The sequence below is a fragment of the Equus asinus genome, chromosome 8 (assembly GCF_041296235.1).
Source record: "Equus asinus isolate D_3611 breed Donkey chromosome 8, EquAss-T2T_v2, whole genome shotgun sequence".
NCBI classification, from domain to species: domain Eukaryota; kingdom Metazoa; phylum Chordata; class Mammalia; order Perissodactyla; family Equidae; genus Equus; species Equus asinus.
Genome location: NC_091797.1, coordinates 74,135,764 through 74,152,847, shown reverse-complemented (window position 1 = coordinate 74,152,847; position 17,084 = coordinate 74,135,764). Strand labels below are relative to the sequence as shown.

Genomic DNA, 17,084 nt, shown 5'->3' with positions numbered 1-17,084 from the left:
GGCACTGCCTGCATCAGGCTGAGTGTGCTCCAGCAGCCGGACAGCCTGGGCAGAGAGAAGTGGACATTCCAGGGAGCAGTGGTCTGTGTCCGGGAGCTGCCCCCCAGTGCCGTAGGTGGGCCCCCGGGGGCGCCCAGGGCGTGGCTTTGCTTTGATGTCCTTCAGACAGGCTGTCTCTCCGCCACCCATATGTTTGGTCTCTGGGGCCCCTGTGCCTCTCCCTCGCAGGCGTCGTCTCAGCGTGTTGGGATAAGCTGGTGCTGATTTCAAGTTGAGCTCGCCCCCTGGACGGCAGCATCACGGTGGCAGCACCCATGTTCGCTGGATGCTGTGTCCCTCGTGCTGAGTGACTGTCGCGCTCACAGTGGCTGCTCAGCGTGTGTGGTCCAGTGACTCCATTGCGGCTCCAGCGCCAGCCGGGCCCCTCCGCGAGCTCTTCAGAGGGGCCACGCTCCAGGAGCAGGTTTTGACGTCCCAAAGACCAAATCTTTTGTGCTTTTCACCTGAGAAGGTCACCAAAGCCTGAGACGCAGGCAGCCTGCAGCAACTGCTCACATTTACTTTGCAAAACCAGACTTGATCGTATTTGGGTTTTGTCCTGCTGCTTCTCTTTGTTTTCCTGACGGGCCCGGCTTCTAAGAGTGGAGACTGGGGGAATTTCGGGTAGGTTATTACATGTTTTCTCTCCCATGGCAGCCTCTGTTTGTCAGAACAACCTCAGATGCAAGCTCCGCTTTCTCTGCTTCATGCAGTTTGCTCTCTCCCTGCTTCTCCTTCCGGCTTCGGGCTGTCCTGCCAGAGTTAATTCTCGGGAGCATTGGGTGTTGAGTTTGTGTTTGTTCATTTATTACTGTGCATTCCAAGAGCTGTTTTTATAAGTCTGCTGGTTCTGTTTTCTGGGCTTGATTTTTGAGAAAGATTTTGTTTGGAAAATTCTGAAAGCCAGAGAAATGCATGGAGGGAAAAGCTGAGAAAAGATGATTGAGATGGCTACGATAAGGGAGGGTGGGGCTGGTCAACACATGTTTTCCCCCACAAGGGAATTTTTACAGTTTTACAGAGCAATATTGATTTGTTTCCTCTCAAAACTCTGGCTATTTGCATTTAAAAGTGTTGAGAATAACTAGAAAGAACGGAATCACGGAGTTGAGAAGAGAAGGGAGAGGGAAGGCAGATGGTAGACCTGAAGGAGACGCAGTCATTCCTTTGTTAGGAAAACATCAGTAGAGCCCCACACGATCTCAGTCTCTGATTGAGCTCTGGGAATAGAAGATGAAAGATACAGACCCTCACGCTCCAGAGACTTAACATTCTCTAGAGGGAGACTGAGTTTCAGTCCAGCGTGCTATTACAGTAGCACATGCCCAGAGAGAGCATGGGAGGGCAGAATTGAGATGCCTAGCATGGGAAGGTCAGGGAAGGCTTCCTGGAGGAGGTGATGAATGGAAAATTCAGTTTTGTCCATTCAGGAGAGAGAGACAGGAAGAGAGGTAAAGTCTCAGGCCTAGAAGCTGTAAGGGAGGAGGAGGAGTGTGAGATTTGTAAGTGTTGATGATGTAACCAGGCCAGGGGGTTCTCTGATTTGCTCTGGCATGTGTCACCAAGGATAGAGCTAAGGCTCTCTGCCTTGGGGGTTGGATTATAGTCATAGTCAGGATTGTTCTGGTTGTAGGAAACAGAAACTCAAGTCAAACTGCTTAAAGCAAGAAAAAAATTTCCCCCCTTTTGGGTATATATAAAGGAAAAGTCCAGAGGTCTGGCTTCAGGCATGGTTGGATCCAGGAACTCAGGGCATTCCATCGGAGCTTAGTCTCTTTCTTTTTGTCTTGGCTCTGCTTTTCTCTGTGTTCTTCTACAGAGGAAGGGAGGCTGTTGGTAGTTTCAGCCTACGTCCTTGCCTTTCCACAGGCCCCTGAGAACAGCATGCTTCTTCCTCAATGATGCCAGTTGAGTGTGAGTTGGTTCAGGTGCGTGCACGTGAGATTTGGAAGGTGGAGGTGAGGGACAGCCACTCTTCTTCCGTTTCTGCAGGCAAGCACTGTAGCAGAGACACCTGGCGTTTCTGGGGCAGAGTTAGAAGAGCTCCCACGGCTTGCCCGTGGCTTGAGGAGGTGCAGAGGCAGGCCGTGGAGTGGCAGCTTCGATGGTGTGGACTGTAGCAGGCCTGGTGCCGCAGCGGCAGCCTACAGACTGTAGCTTTTTCTGGATAGTAGAGGCTTCCTTATTGTGCTGGCTTCCAGACTGTGGCAGTGGTGGCGTGATTCTGCAACGAGAGTTGTCGTGGTGGCTGCCCAGGAAGCTGGTAGCTTCCTGATCCCACAGGACACATCAGCTTCTTTGTGCCCTCGACCTGCAGTGTGGCTTGCAGGGTCCTTTCTCCAGCATTAACCTGTCGAGCCTGTTTCTTCAACTTTCCCCGTGATCCGTGGGCCTTTGCTTCCCTATGAGAAGTCCTTCTCTGCTTCAGCTAACTGGAGTGGATTCTGTTCTCTGCAGCAAAACTCTGATCCACACATTTAGTGTCTCCGGGCAACGGCGGTCACACTGGAGCCGAGGGAGTCAACTCCGAGTTGGTTTTGGAGTAAGTTCCTGTTATTTCCCGGCATCAGGGGTGGAACTGGCTGCACAGACGTGCTGTTCTGATTAGGGCCCCTTCCCCAGCTGCCTGCTTCCTTCCACAGCGCCTCTTCTTAGGGCCACCGTCTTTCCAGGGCTCGCTGGCCCATTCCACCCTTCCCGCTGAACCACCTTGCAAGTAAGACCTCATCTGTGGACAGTTAAAAAAACCCCCATAGACGAGACTTCTGGCCTTGGATGGTCTAGAATCAGCAGTTGGGCATGAGTCCTGATGCCCAAGCATCGGCCTCTGAGGTCCCGTAGACCGTTTAAAAAGAACACGCCCACTACTTCTGCAAAGGCGCATTCCCAGGAAACTGAATGCAGAACTTTCAGTTCAAACGCCACCTCCTGGACCACCCATCCCTCTTCCAGACCAGGCTTGGTTTCTACCTGGTGCTCTCCCTTCGCCCCTCTGCTCTGTGTTCACACGCTCACCGCAGTTTGTAATTAGGGATCCTTGGTGTGATTCCTCATAAATATCTGCCGCTCTCGCCGGCCGGAACCTCGGTGCGGACCTGATGTGGAGGGTGTGCCTGATCCACATTGGCTGAGTGCATGGTGGGCATAAACGTCTCCAGATCCCCCAAGTAGGCAAGTGGGGCGGGGCTGGATCCTTTCGAGGGGGGATTCTTAACGTCTTTGTGCCACGGGCCCTTTGGTAGTTAGGCAAAACCGTCTCCGAAAAACGTGTTTAAATGCATACAAGAAAATACATGGGATCACAAAGGAAACCAGTTTTATGGAAATCCAGATATCAAAATACGAGGAGAAAGAAATTAGTGATATGGTAATTGGCTTCTGTAACATGTCAAATAGTAAGATATGTTGTGGATATAAAAACTCCCGTAATTCTGACTTCGTGATAAGCATGCACGGTGTTTTGAGATCTGCCAAACGGGGGCAGGACTTGAAACACCTGTGAGCCCCCCGGGGTGGGCGCAGGTCCTGCCCGAGTGCGTGTGGCCTCCGGCTGAGGTTTGGAATGGGAGGCAGCGCTCCGCTTCAGTCTGGGTTTCATGGCGTGAGGTCTTCCCACCCTTGTTCGTGGGCCCCCGAATGCCGTCCTCTCACCCTTGTCCCTGCTGGAAGGAATGCTGTCTGGAGTTGCCGGATGTGATGAGTGACTTGTGGATCCCCCGCCCCCACACACACACTCTCCTTTCTGTGGAATGGTGGGTTTTCATGAGGCTTCCTGGTGTTGCCCTAGGGGCGGGTCCAGGGGCTGCCGGGGAGGCACAGGTGTGTGTGTGTGTGCACAATCGCATGTATGTGTGTTCAGAGTGCCTCTCTCAGCCAGAGCAGCTCTGCTTGGATCTGCTTTACAAGTTGAGGGTTCCTAAGATTTAACTCCATAAAAGAATTCTGCTGCTGAAAAAATACTTTAAAAGCCACACTCTCGGCCCTGTCAGGACACCCAGGTGTTATTCCTGGCACCCGGAGCGTGTGAATGTGGCCTCATTTGGACAAGTGGTCTTTGCAGATGTGATTAAGTTGAGAACTTGGGGTGAAGTCATCCTGGATTCGGGGGGTGGGGCCCAAATCCAATGATGGGCGTCCTCAGAGGAAGAGGGAAATTTGGACCCAGAGACAATCACAGATGGAAGGTGTGAAGACACAGGGAGAAGGCAGTGTGATGACGGAGGCAGAGATCGGAGAGACGCGTCTATAAGCCCAGGAACCCAGGTGCCGCAACGACCAGGAGCTGGAGGAGGCAGGAAGGACCCTCCCCTGGAGCCTTCGGAGGGAGCACGGCCCTGCCACACCTGGATTTTGGACTTCTGGCCTCTGGAGCTGTGAGAGAAGGGGCTGTTGTTATAAGCCCCCCCCAGTGCATGGTCATTTGTTGTGGCCGCCCCGGGAAGGGAACACAGTCTCCACAGCCCTTCTGGCCATGGACATCGATGCACAGAGTTTGATGACCGGTATGTGTGAGTTTTCTCAAAGTCGGTTGCACTTGCGTATATCTGTGCCCACCAGTTCCAGGGGCTCCTTCCTGCAAATGAGATTGAATGGGAAGCAGACACGTGCGGAACATCGGAAGTCTGACTCTGCCTTGCGCTTCTCTCCTAGCACGTGGTGGGGCCTCGCCGTGTTTGTGGTGAGCAAGCACAGGAACAGCAGCCCTTTGTTCTATGCCAAGTCCTGTGCCGAAACAGTGGGTAAGAATTTCCTCTTTGAATCCTCACAGTAACCCCGTGAAGTCTGTTATCAGCTGCGTTTTACCCCGAGGGAGACAGAGGCCCAGAGAGGGTGAATAATTTGCCCCAAATCACACAGCCAATAAGTGGGAGAGCTTGGTGTCGAACCCAGTAAGGTCAACTCCAGGACCCAGCTGGGCTTCGGTGGAGATGGAAGATCTAGGAACGTACCGGAGCCGGGAGCTCCCACTTCCCTTCCTCTCTCCACCCTCGGTTTGAGGAAGAACCCAGAGCATTTGGGGGCATTGGTCCCGGGCCTCCAAGGAGCACAGGGCAGACGTCGGAGCATCCCCAGCGGGCTCCTTGCTCCTTCAGGGTTTTCTGGCAGCTGCCCACGGTGCTGCCAAAGGCTCTTGTCCTGTGAGCCCAGTCCCAGAGGTCTTTCCAGGGCCAGTTTATCCACCCCTCAACCTGCCTTTTCTTTTTTCAAATTGTGGTAAAATACACATAACATAAAATTGACCGTTAGTGACATTTAGTACATTCGCAGTGTTGTGTAACCATCGTCACTATCTAGTTTCAGAATTTTCCGTTACCCCAAAAGGAAACTCCGTAGCCAAGAAGCATTCACTCTCCATACCCCCTCCCTCAGCCCCTCGTAACCGCTAATATGCTTTCTGTCCCCATGGATTGGCCTGTTGTGGACGTTTCATCCAAGTGGAATCACACGATATTGGTCCTTTTGCGTCTGGCTTATTTCACTTAGCGTAATGTTCTCACGGTCCCCCTGTGTCGTGTCGTTACTTCATTCCTTTTTACGGCTGGATTGTATTCCGTTGTGTGGATAGACTACATTTTGTTCATCTGCTCGTCAGCTGGTGGACAGTTGGGTTGTGTCCACCTTTTGGCTGTAGTGGCCAGTGCTGCTGTGAGCACTCGCGTACGAGCCTCTGTTGGGACACCTGTTTCCAGGTCCTTTGGGTGTATCCCCAGGAGCGGAATTGCTGGTCCTGGGGGAGCTCCGGGTTTAACTGGGAACCTCAGCCTGCTTCTGAGATGAGGACAGATGAGGGCGTGAGGCACAGCCGTCGTCTCCAGGACGTGATGGCGCAGGTCGGCGTAGCACGGGTCCACCCATGAGCTGCTCTTGCCAAGTCCACTCCCACGTGGGGACCCGAGGCCTGGTGCATGGTGACTCGCTTTCCCAGGCTCCATCTGTCCTCCACACCCTTGGTCCCCGTCACCAGCCGAGTGCCAATGAAGTGGCTTCTGCTGATCTGACTGGTGGTCAAGAGACCTTCCTCCCCTCCCCCGACAAAGCTCCGCTCATTCAGGTTATGGTGGGACCCCCTTGAAGAAAACCTTCAGAGCTGGTGGAGGGCGATGGCTTTTCCTCACGGAAGTGGTCGCTGCAGGATGGCCGTGGAATGAAGATTCCGCTCCGAGGTGTGCATGCTGGCTGCAGCTTATGAACCCCTGGAAGAGGCGCAGGGGAGCCCGAAATGGCCCGCAAGGGGCTGTAACCGCCACCTGCTCCTGACATCCGCCCAGAGTCACGGCCCTCTCTCAGCTCTTCTCTCAGTTTCCCCATTTGTGCAATGAGGCGATTGTGCTAGATGAGTGTTTCCCAAACATCAGTGAGCGCCAACCATCTCTACTAGTGTTTCACATAAATGTATGCACAGTCATGCGGTGCACGACGAAGTTTCAGTCAACGACGGACCACATAGACGGTAGTCCCGTAAGATCAGTGCCGTAGAGCCTAGGTGTGTTGCAGGCTGTGCCATCTGGGTGTGTGTACGCACACTCTACAATGTTCGCACACTGACGACATCACCTGGTGCATTTCTCGGAACGTCCCATTGTTGAGCGATGCATGATGGTACTTACAACAACCCTGGGCCACCAGCACTAATGGAAACCAGCGCCCTCGAAATAATTTGAAGGCAACAAGTAAAGTACTTTCGTTGGTTTCCTTTTGTTGCATTCGTTTTCATTTTCCCATCATTGGATTGGTTTCTTTTCAGAATCCTTTTATAAAAGAGCCATGTTGAAAACCGAGGCCCTGGAAAGAGGGGGGGGATCCTTTCCTTGCTACTCTCGCCCCCACCATGCCTGCCAGGGAAAGACCTCTCTGGGCAGCCCCCAGCCCTCCCCTAAGTCCATCCCCCTGCAAGTCCATCCTGGTCACGGGAGGCTGTGGTGAGAGCTGCTGGGGTCCGTCAGAGTTCTGACCCCAGCAGGCATGGCCAGGGCGCGGTCTGTGAAGAGCTCACTGCCCTCCAGCTGCGAGCCCCGTGGCACCTCGCTGCCAGAGGCCAGTTGCCGGGATGGGGCCATAGCTGGGAGCTGGTGCAGGTCGGTGCAGCCAGACATGGAGGGGCAGCAGCCATTCCCCTGCATGAAACCAGTGTCAGATCTGGCTGGTTCAAGCTGTGAAGTTCTTGATGAGTTCAAGCACCCTGGCTCCCTGTCACCTAGAATATGAGGGGGTCGTGACACTGGGGACAGGCCTTGATGATGTTGGTTCTCCTGCCAGGTGTACAGACAGCCCAGCTGGTGGGCATGGGGACAGTTGGGCAGGGAGCCACAGACCCACTCAGTCTCCAGCTTGTTCCCCATCGTGTCCTTGCAAGTGCCACACACAGCCATCCCACCGCCCTGCTTCCCAGCTGCACCTCGAGCTCCAGGCTCTGAAGTGGGGTCACCAGCTCCTGGGCCAGACCTGCCTTGGGGTGCTGGAGTCCACTCGCCAGACATCTCTGCAGCCTGATGCAGGCTGGGGTAGCCATAACAACATAATAACAGAACAAGGTGCGAAACCAGCTGGGACACTGTGTGCTTCTCCCATGAGGGGGGCGGGCAGAATCACCCCACTGGCCACAGGCAAGTGCCCTGGCTGGTTAGGAACCCCGGCCCTGGCAATGACCGGGGGCACCTCCCCTGTGATCTCATCGGCTTTCTGCCTGGTGACAAGTGGTAGCTGAATATTGACTGGAAGTTGCTCTGCACTGAGTGGAATGTCAATCCTCTTAGAGTGTAAGACCCGCATGGCTGTCAGTGTTAGCGTGGGCGGCGCCCCTCCCCTCCCACCCCCAGCCACAGGTAATGAGCCCCCGTTTGGGGTTAGGAGCAAGTTGATCTGTGTAAATAATGCAGAGGATCATGAATATGGATAGAACACTCGTTAGGGCCACGAGGAAGTCAGCGTCCTGGGCTGCGTCTTGCGCCCTGTTTACTAACATGCCATCCCGACTCGGATGCCGTGTTTCGAAACAGCGTTGTTATGATTGTGATTACTATTATTATTTTGTGCCGCGGCGTTTGGAAGCCCTTATTAAGTGATTCTCACTTGCTTCGGCATGAATGCACAATATCTGAGACTTGGGGACGAATTCAGTGTCTCTCGCGCACGCAGTGCCGTTTAAGGAGGAAGTCCCAGATTCCTGTGTTGGCCTCAGTGTACAAACAAATACTGATTTTCCCATTTCGGGCTCTTTTGTGAAACGTTGAAGTGCTTTTGATTCTTCAACCGGAGCCGGTTTTCAGGCGTGTTTCATCTCGCCCTTTGTTCCTGTGGATAGAAGTGATGGATTTTGCTGTCTGGAGGAATCCGTCATGTTGGCTCCATCTGCTTGTTAGGCATCTCCAGTGTCTCTGATGTGCAGTGTTTGGCGTTTTAGCATTTCATCATGTCCCCCACCCGGAGAGCCTGGGTGGATGGCAGGAGGAAGAGGACAGGATTCTCCAGTAGTTTCAAGTTACTGCCATCCTGGGCTTGGGGTGGGTGTTTTTAGGAGACATTACATCATGTGAAAGGAGTCTGAGAGGTACCCTCTCCCTGTGCAGGGCTATGCCTTCTATGTGCTGCTTGATTGCTCCCAGTGAAGAGGTACTCACTACCTAAAAAGGTAACCCATTCTATCAACACTCAGATCTGATTTTTTTTTCTTTTTTCTTTGTGTCCATAATGATCCACCCCATTGATCTTCTGGACTTGTTCAGAACAAGCATAACCCTGTTTACCTGTTTGACAAACAGATATCTATCACATCTTCAGGCCAACGTTCTCTGTTCCTTCTGGTTTTACTTTGATGACAACGTGCCTGGGACAGTTTCATGCAAAAGGCTCTATCTAGTCCAGATGTCCCAGGAGATAGGTTCTGGGGGATCCCTGGGGGTTCCCCAAGATTCTGCCTGTTCACAGAAGATGGAATATGAGCTAGTCTTTTATGAGCTAGTCTTTTATGCCTTGGCGAGCTCCCTCCTGTCTGCACTCTGTTGAAGGATATTTCTTTCTTTCTTTTTTTTTTAAAGATTGGCACCTGAGCTAACATCTGTTGCTAACCTTTTTTTTTCTTCTTCTCCGTAAAGCCCCCCATTACATAGTTGTATATTCTAGTTGTGAGTGCCTCTGGTTGTGCTATGTGGTATGCTTCCTCATCGTGGTCTGATGAGCAGTGACATGTCTGCACCCAGGATCCGAACCGGTGAAACCCTGGGCCACCGAAGTAGAGTGTATGAACTTAGCCACTCGGCCACAGGGCCGGCCCCTGAAAGGTGTTTCTTGATGATTTTGCTATGTGGCTGGTTCCTAGCCTTGTTATCCATATCCCCTCCTAAATTGTGATTTTTGGTTCATGAGCAGCTGATATGCATTTAGCCCCAGGGAAGCATGTGACCCATCAGAGATAACATCCTGGCTAATCAGAGCATAGCCTCCCTCTTGGCCAATCAAAGCATAGCCTCTCCCTGGCCAATCAGAGCATAGCCTCCCTTCCTGGCCAATCAGAGCATAGCCTCCCCTGGCCAATCGAAGCATAGCATCTCTTCCTGGCCAATCAGAGCATAGCCTCCTCCTGGTCAATCAGAGCATAGCATCTCCCCCAGCTGCTGTCATTGGCTCTGGGATGGGCTGACCTATTGGTCCTAACCTCAGAGGTTTGGTGGGAGGATGTGGGAATGTGGTCCCCCACCTCCAGAGGGCATGAAGTAGGACCTTTCCCCTCGCGTTTTCCTTTCCTTCAACCAATAAACTCCCTTTTCCACTCAAGCCATCCTGAGTTCATTTTCTGTGATTTGCAGCTAAGAAATGTCCTGAAACACTTAATGCTTCAGGGCACATCCTTCAGCCTTACTTTGGATTTGCACATAGATTCTGTGCAGCCAGGAGGCACAGCGGAAGACTTTAAATAAAATCCCAACAGCATGATTTTTATTCCCAGAAGGAAATCTCGGAGATGGTGGCCAGGAAAGGAAGTCTGAAAAGAGAGAATGTAACTACCACTGGCAGGCGCGTTGGTACCCAGGGCTAGTAGTTTAAGGAATGGTTCTGCTCTTCTGCGGCCTCTGAGCTTGTCTTCCTTCGGGGGGAAATTAGGAGCTGGTAGGAGACACATCCCAGCAAACAGAACCTCTGAAACACCTAAAGAGTCATCTTTATGAATGTAAACCAGATTAATTCAATCGAGCCTTATTTAAATATCTTCGAGCTCAAAACAGGTTTATCTCAGAGGAGAAAAAGAGAATGAAATCTCCGTATGGGGACTTGAGTTATATTAATATTTTAGTGAGGTTACCAGGGGGCACCAGCGATTACATTGCCTTTGGTCCACACTACACTAACTTTATTACCTTTATCTGGATTTATATAGCCTTTGATAGAGTTTCTATCGCTAGATGTGTAAGAAAACATTTGAATGTGCTCATAACTTTGTATCTGAGTGTGCCCCGTGGAAGGGCTAATAAATTATAAAGCAATCTATCTATTCCACTTAAAGGTCTAAACCCAGTTGATTCAGGCTGCTTTGTTTATGCTTTGGCTTATGCTTCAGGCTGGTGTTTTTTTTGTGGGAAGGAGCTGCATGGGGGGAGGAGGTTGGAGGAGGGGACTGTCTGCCCAGAAGTTGTTGCAGTCAGTCTTAGGCCTGCACCACGATTCATTTTCACCCTCTGACCCAAGGGTACACGCAAATAACCATCCTGCATGCTCACCTCCATCTCAGTCTTCTTCCTGGGGAACCCACCTGTGACACCCCCTCTTATTAACTACCTGCCTGGTCCCCAGACTGGTAACCACTGGTTCAGGGCAAAGGTCAGGTCTAGGTGCCACTGAGTCCCTTGGGAGCTATGTGACCTGGGGTTGGGGGCGAGGGAGGGAGTTCCATGACCTCTCTGGGCTTGTTTTTCTAGTGACATGGGGATCAGTGATCCCTGGCCCACCCTTTCCTGTCCTCGGACTCCAGGATCTGAGAGGGTCTTGCAGACAAGTGACAGCCGTGTGGCTTACATTAGCCGGTGTTCTCACACGCGAGGGTTCAGCAGAGTCACCCGGAGGGCTTGTTAAAACACATCTGCCAGCCCAGCCCAGGGTTTCTGAGTCAGTGGGTCTGGGGCGGGGCCAGAGAATTTGCCTTTCTAGCAAGTTCTCAGATGCTGCTGATTTGAGGACCATGGTCGGAGAACCACTGAGATAAACAAAAGGAACATCCACACAAGGGGAGGAGCCATTAGAGCTTTCTTTGAACCATATTGCTCAGGAATTGTCTGGAAAGTTTATCTGTTGACCATGATTAGGTTAGGGTGGAGCACAGTATCCTCCCCGACATAATTGTCAACCAGATGCCACCATAGACTCATTTTGTTATGAGATGCAGATGCAGATGAAGATACTGTAATAATTATTATGCGTCGTTCAGACTTGCTTTTACAAACGCAACTGTCCCTGATGTTTTGAAGCAGTCTGACAGCTGTCATCAAGCCTTGGGTGACTGACTGGATTAGGGGTCTGTAAGGCCCTTTCAGATCCCATGATCTGAAAATGGGAAGGAGTGGGCCAGGTGTCATTGATGCCATGTGACAGTTAGAGAAACGAGTCTGGAGAGGTTATGTGTGACTCCCCAGCCCCCTGCCCGGCCTGGGCCACACAGCTCCTAAGGGACTCAGTGGCACCTAGACCTGACCTTTGCCCTGAACCAGTGGTTACCAGTTTGGGGGCCAGGCAGGTGGTTACTGAGAGGGGGTGTCCCAGCTCAGGCTGCTATAACAGAACATCATTGACTGGGTGGCTTAAACAGCAAACATTTCCTTCTCACGGTCCTGGAGCTGGGTGTCTGCGGGCAGGACGCCTGCATGCTCAGGTTTCTTGATGAGGGTGCATGCTCTCTTCTTGGCTGGCAGATGGCCACCTTCTTGTGTCCTCATATGACAGAGAGCAGAAAGAGAGGAAGCAAGCTCTTCTTATAGGGCACTAATCCCATTGTGAGGCTCCGCCCCATAAGCTAATCACCCGCAGAGGCCCCATCTCCTAATGCCATCACATTGGGCATTAGGATTTCAGCATATAAATTTTGGGGGGGACACGAGCTTTCAATTTGTAACAGGAGGTGCTGCAGGTTGGGTTCCCAGGAGAAGACTGAGGCTGAGGTTAGGGTGCAGCGTGTTTAATTCTGAGTGTCCCCCATTGGGCTGAGACGGCTGGACCTTCACACCCCGGCCTCCATCAGTCGTTGGTTGTGGGCCCCCCGGGGACTGGGCTTGACCTTGGGCCCTGCCATCCAAGGCTGGGTGCAGCCCGAAAGCACAGAAGCTGGGGCAACAAACCCCTCATGGTGGGGGCATCTGGGGGGCACATCCCGTGCCCACCACGAGAAGGAAGAGGATGCGAGAGCTGTAGACGAGATCCCTGAGGAGCTGGTCCTGATGTTGCAGAAGCCTGTGGGAAACTGGCTCGTTTACCTGCAATGAGTCCCTGTTGCATAAAGAAAATGTCAAGTCACTCTGCTTTTGGTAGAAATAATTACCTCGGTGTTCTAGCTTGTGCTTGTCAGACCTTCTCTGGGTCCACTGAGGCCCTGGTCCGGGGCCCTGCTGGCCTCTCACCCTCCTTGTATCCCCTTCTCCCCCCTCCCTCAGTCTGGGGAAGCCGTGTGGTCCCCAGGAGGGAAGCTTTGCTCTCGTTCATTACCTGTTCTATCAAATCTTTTGTCTAAACACAGGAGTACTTGTACGCCCCAAGAGGCGCAGGCTTTTGAAACTCAAAAGCCGAGCATCCATTCTTCTTTTCTTGACTCTCTCTGGGTTCCTCCTTCCCCGAGGCAGTGATCACAGAAAGCGGGAGGGGCTGAGAGTGAGGAGGATGCCCTGGGCCTGGGGAGCACAGCAATTTACATTTCCAACCTATCATCCATCTTATCCTAAGGATGCAATGTTGGGTGTGGTGGGGTAGAGTGGGTGGGGCCGCAGGAAGAGGTGAGACCGAGCCTGAGAAGGAAGAAGTTGAATATGCTGACAGATCCCAGAGAGGGGTCACCACACGCCACGTGGGGACATGGGGGAGGCACCAGGTGGTCAGGAGCCAGAGAGGAGCAAGGGCAGAGCTTAGGCCGAGGCTTTGTTGGGGTTCCCACCAGAAAGGCAAGGCAGGGCCCACCGAACAGCTTAGCATCCGCTAGCTGGAAGAATTCCAGTGGGCTCTGGGCTGTAGGGGTGGTCTCCAGTGGCCTGTCACCTGGCTCCGGGATGATTTAGGGCCAGGGTCATGTTGGCTTGGTGTGTGAGTGTTAGACGAGGAGGTGGTTGGGGGTATAGACTCTGGATTGGTTGGCTTGCATCTGACAGGTGTGCTCATGGGCAAGTTGTTATCATCTTTGGGAGTCAGCCAGCCCCGGAGGGGCAGCCTCTCCTTGGGTCTGCAAGGCTCCCAAGTGCCAGAGCATCAAAAATACAGAAAATAAGAAAGTGTAGTCAATAGAATTGACCCTGTAAAGAATGGAGGTCAAATAGACCAATCCAGCATCTAAGGAAGCACAGTGAGGCATATCCACGTTCGTGATCCCGCAGGGCCCTGCCTGAGGTCTGCTGGGAGGACGGCCCTGGCTGTCCCCACCCTTCACCTCCTGGAAATCTGGGTCTCCATCTCTCCCCTTTAGAAGCCCCGCACGACGTGCCCACAGCTCCCAAGGTGACCTGCCCGCATTTCCTGCCTTAATGCCTCCATCTCCTTATTTGATTTCGTAGGACATTTAATGAGGTTTCTCTGTCTACAAGGAAGAGATCATTTCCAGCCCTTGCTAATTTAGCACTAAGCGTGACAGGAGGAGTGGGGCCCCTTTGATTTCTTTATTTCCAAACTGCTGGTTTGAGCGGGTTTCGCCAGGGCACAGGTATCTTCCGGGGCTGGCCTGGGAGGCTGAGAGGTGAATGGCGTGGAGGAGGGGCTTGCTGCTTCATACGTGGTGTATTCGGCTCAGAAAGCAAGGCTGGTTTGGAAAATATCAAAAATTATCTTTAATTTGGGCTGTATAAGGATATTTTTTAAATTCAATATTAAATACGAAAAAGCATTTTAGAAAAAAAGAACTGGTTGGAAGTTTACTTTGTGACTTGAGACTTTTCCTCAAGGATGGGCCTTAAGATGGAGTGGTCCCTGGCTGGAAGCAGTTATATGAGCCTTTAGACCAGGGCTTGCAAACCGAAACACCTGGAGGGCTTGGGGAACCAGGGCTTACGGGAGGGGATGAGGCTGGGTGTAAGGAATTCGCTGCTGTCTACCTATCTCTTGATTCTTCTTTTGATAGGGACTTGGGTACAAAGGAACATTTCTCTACTGTAGGAAAAACAACACTGTAAACTTGAGGAAGCAACTGATAGCCGGAGTCAGGGTTGATGGGGTGATAGGGAATGGAAGAGACTGTGGCAAAGTGGAGACCACATCCTCCAAATGAAGGAGGTGGTGACAGCTCAGCTCTAGCTATTCGGTTCCGTGTGGGAATATAGGCCTAGTGTTGTCAGAGCTGATTTTTCCAGAAAGACAATACATTTGGATTTTCATGTGAAATCTCCCAACTTTCCAATATTAACAATTAATTTCAATAAAAAATGGTAGGAAAAACAAAACAAAAGAATAACGACAACAATCAGAACACATCTATGCACCACATCTGGTCTAAGGCCTTAATGTATGACCTCAAATTTTCTAGAATTTGGAGCTGGGAGGGTTTCTAGGGCTCGCTAAATTCAACCTCCTGCCTAACTTAGGAGAGGTATATGGGCTGCCTTCTAACAGAGAGGCATTCTCCCTCTAGGATACTTCAACTGCTGGTGCGCTCACTACCTCGTGAGATGGAATTCCCGCTGTTGACTGGCCAGAGTTGGAAGAAATACTCTTGGGCAGTAAGGAACAGAATCCCGGGCAAACCAAAATGTGAGTTTTGTAAAACCTCAGGCAGAATGCAGCCAGCTGGCCCTCAGAAAGGGACCGGAGTCAGGAAATGGGAAGTCACCAGAATCCTCTGTCTCTTTGCCCTGTTTCTCTGCATACCTGTTTTTCCTTTCTCCTCTCTCTCCAGTGGATGCTTTTCTCCTCTTCTCCAGTCCCCGTGGCAGGATATGGTCGCCTCACAGCTTCTTCCTTTAGACGCTTGTGTTCCAGCCTCCCACAGAGACCTACAGCCACTGTCTCTGGGTCTCGATTCCACAGGCCTGGGAGAGAGAATCTGATTGGCTCCTCTGGAGTCGGGTATCCAGCCCTGGTCCAATTGGCTATGGCCAGGGGGCGAGGTTGCACAGAACAAAGATGGCTCCTGAACAAACCTGGCCAGCTCCATGGGTGGGATCGTTCCTGTGACTCCTGGAATGGCCAGAATGCTTTAAAGGCTCATATAACTGCTTTTCAGAAGGGCCAGCAGTCCCAGAAGGTGTCCATATGATTCTATGGCGCTAACGGTGTTTCAGGGTGATCTTCTTGGTCCTGCCTCCCACAGGAGCACACAGACACCCCTGCCCACCACTGAGGACCGTCTCCCGGAGGGTCTGCCTCCTGGCTGCACATTCACCGTCCTTCCTGAACAGTGAGGTCCCCAAGTCCTCCTCTGCCCTGATGCTGCCTCAGGAAGAGCTTTCATTGGTCAAAATTTTCTTGAAATCTGCTGTCTGATCCCATCCCAGCCCTCTGGGACGATTGCAAAAAGAGTGACATTCCTAAGAACTCAAAGGGTTAACCATAAGATGAAAGCGGCTCAGAAAAATCTGCTTGTTCTGTGTTTGGAGCCCCGTGGAGCTAGAAGGGAGCAGCCTGCCGCTGCTGCGAGATGCCGAGGTGGGAGTGTGAGCTGTCTGATTCTGAAGCATCCATCTGTCATCGCCAAGGAGCTTGGCAGAGGAAGCGACCCCCAGCAGGGCCGCCTTTGACCCCTCCTCCCCAGGCAGAATTAAATGCTCGCTCCTGTTTTCTCAGCACTGCGTCCATCTTCTGAGGGTGGCTGGGTCCCTGCTGTGGTGTGGCCGCTCCTGATGAAAATAACAGGAGTTCATATTTATGGAGCATTCATAGGTGCCGGGCACCATGTTACGTCCCTGACAGAGAGGAGCCAGTTCCTTGTCGAAAATATGCTCATCAAATATTAATAACAATAACGACTATTTATGGAGCATGGTATGAAGCACCTTTCCGACATGACTTCATTTTCTCTCCTCATCATCACCTCCGAGGCTGTGCTATGATCGTCTCCATTCCAGAGCCCCAGAAAGAGAACACAACGTGCTCAGGGCCCCCAGCCAAGAGTTGGCGGCACTCGGCTTTGAACCCAGGTCTGATTTTGGCGTTTGCCCGTGGTCCGGCTTTCTCAGATGACTTGTGTTTGTCCCTGTTTCTGAGCATCTTGGTCCACACGAGGAGCTTGAAAGAAATGAGTGAAGAAGAGAACGATCAGGAAAGCAACCGTGACTTTGGGAAGATGGCCAAAACCAACGACTTGCAGGCAACACCTGGGGGCATCGTGTAGGGGAGAATTCCTGATGTTAGCTTGGACCCGGCTCCATTCTCTCTGCCCGGCCAGACTAGACCAGGGCCCTGGGAAGCAACAGAAGACAGGTTTCCTCGAGGTTCTTGATTGTAAGTGTGTTAGTTTCACTTGCAAGCCAGGCGAGCTGACAGCTCTGCCGGGGGGAGCCTCCTTGTCACTCGTCACCCACAAATGACCGGCAGAGACTGTCCTTTCTCCCCCTCAGAGGCACTCAGATCCCAGATGGAATTGCGTTTTTGTTTAAGTACATTTCCGCCTCTCCTGGGGCTTTGGGATGTGCTTACAAGCCTCTCCCTACTTTTAAAAGATGGGGCCTGTGACAAGGGACTGACGGAGCCCTCATCCTCTTTGATTTGATGGAATGTGCAGAAATGCGGTACGTCAGTGAGTGCCTTGCTATGCATTTCTGTGGGGGCTGCAGAATTCCACACGACACATCCTACCTTTGTCACCCTCCAGACCTAGCTCAGAACCGGGGCGGGGGGCCAGGGAGAGGGGGGTAGTTTGCAGAGCAAACTGTGTG

At 52.1% G+C, this 17,084-nt stretch overlaps 1 protein-coding gene across 3 annotated transcripts in view; it reads left to right on the top strand.

The window, feature by feature from the left end:
* The window catches only part of LOC106840849 (transmembrane protein 132B), a 358,331-nt gene that overhangs the window by 45,360 nt on the left and 295,887 nt on the right, over positions 1 to 17,084 (top strand). Inside the window, exon 2 of one of the 3 annotated variants that reach the window (XM_070515849.1) lies at positions 14,843 to 16,650. The exons of the other annotated variants lie outside the window; for them this stretch is intronic. Within the exon in view, the coding sequence (XP_070371950.1) occupies positions 16,554 to 16,650 (97 nt within the window). The 5' untranslated portion in view covers positions 14,843 to 16,553. The remainder of the gene's footprint in view (positions 1 to 14,842; positions 16,651 to 17,084) is intronic. 3 annotated transcript variants of the gene reach the window in all.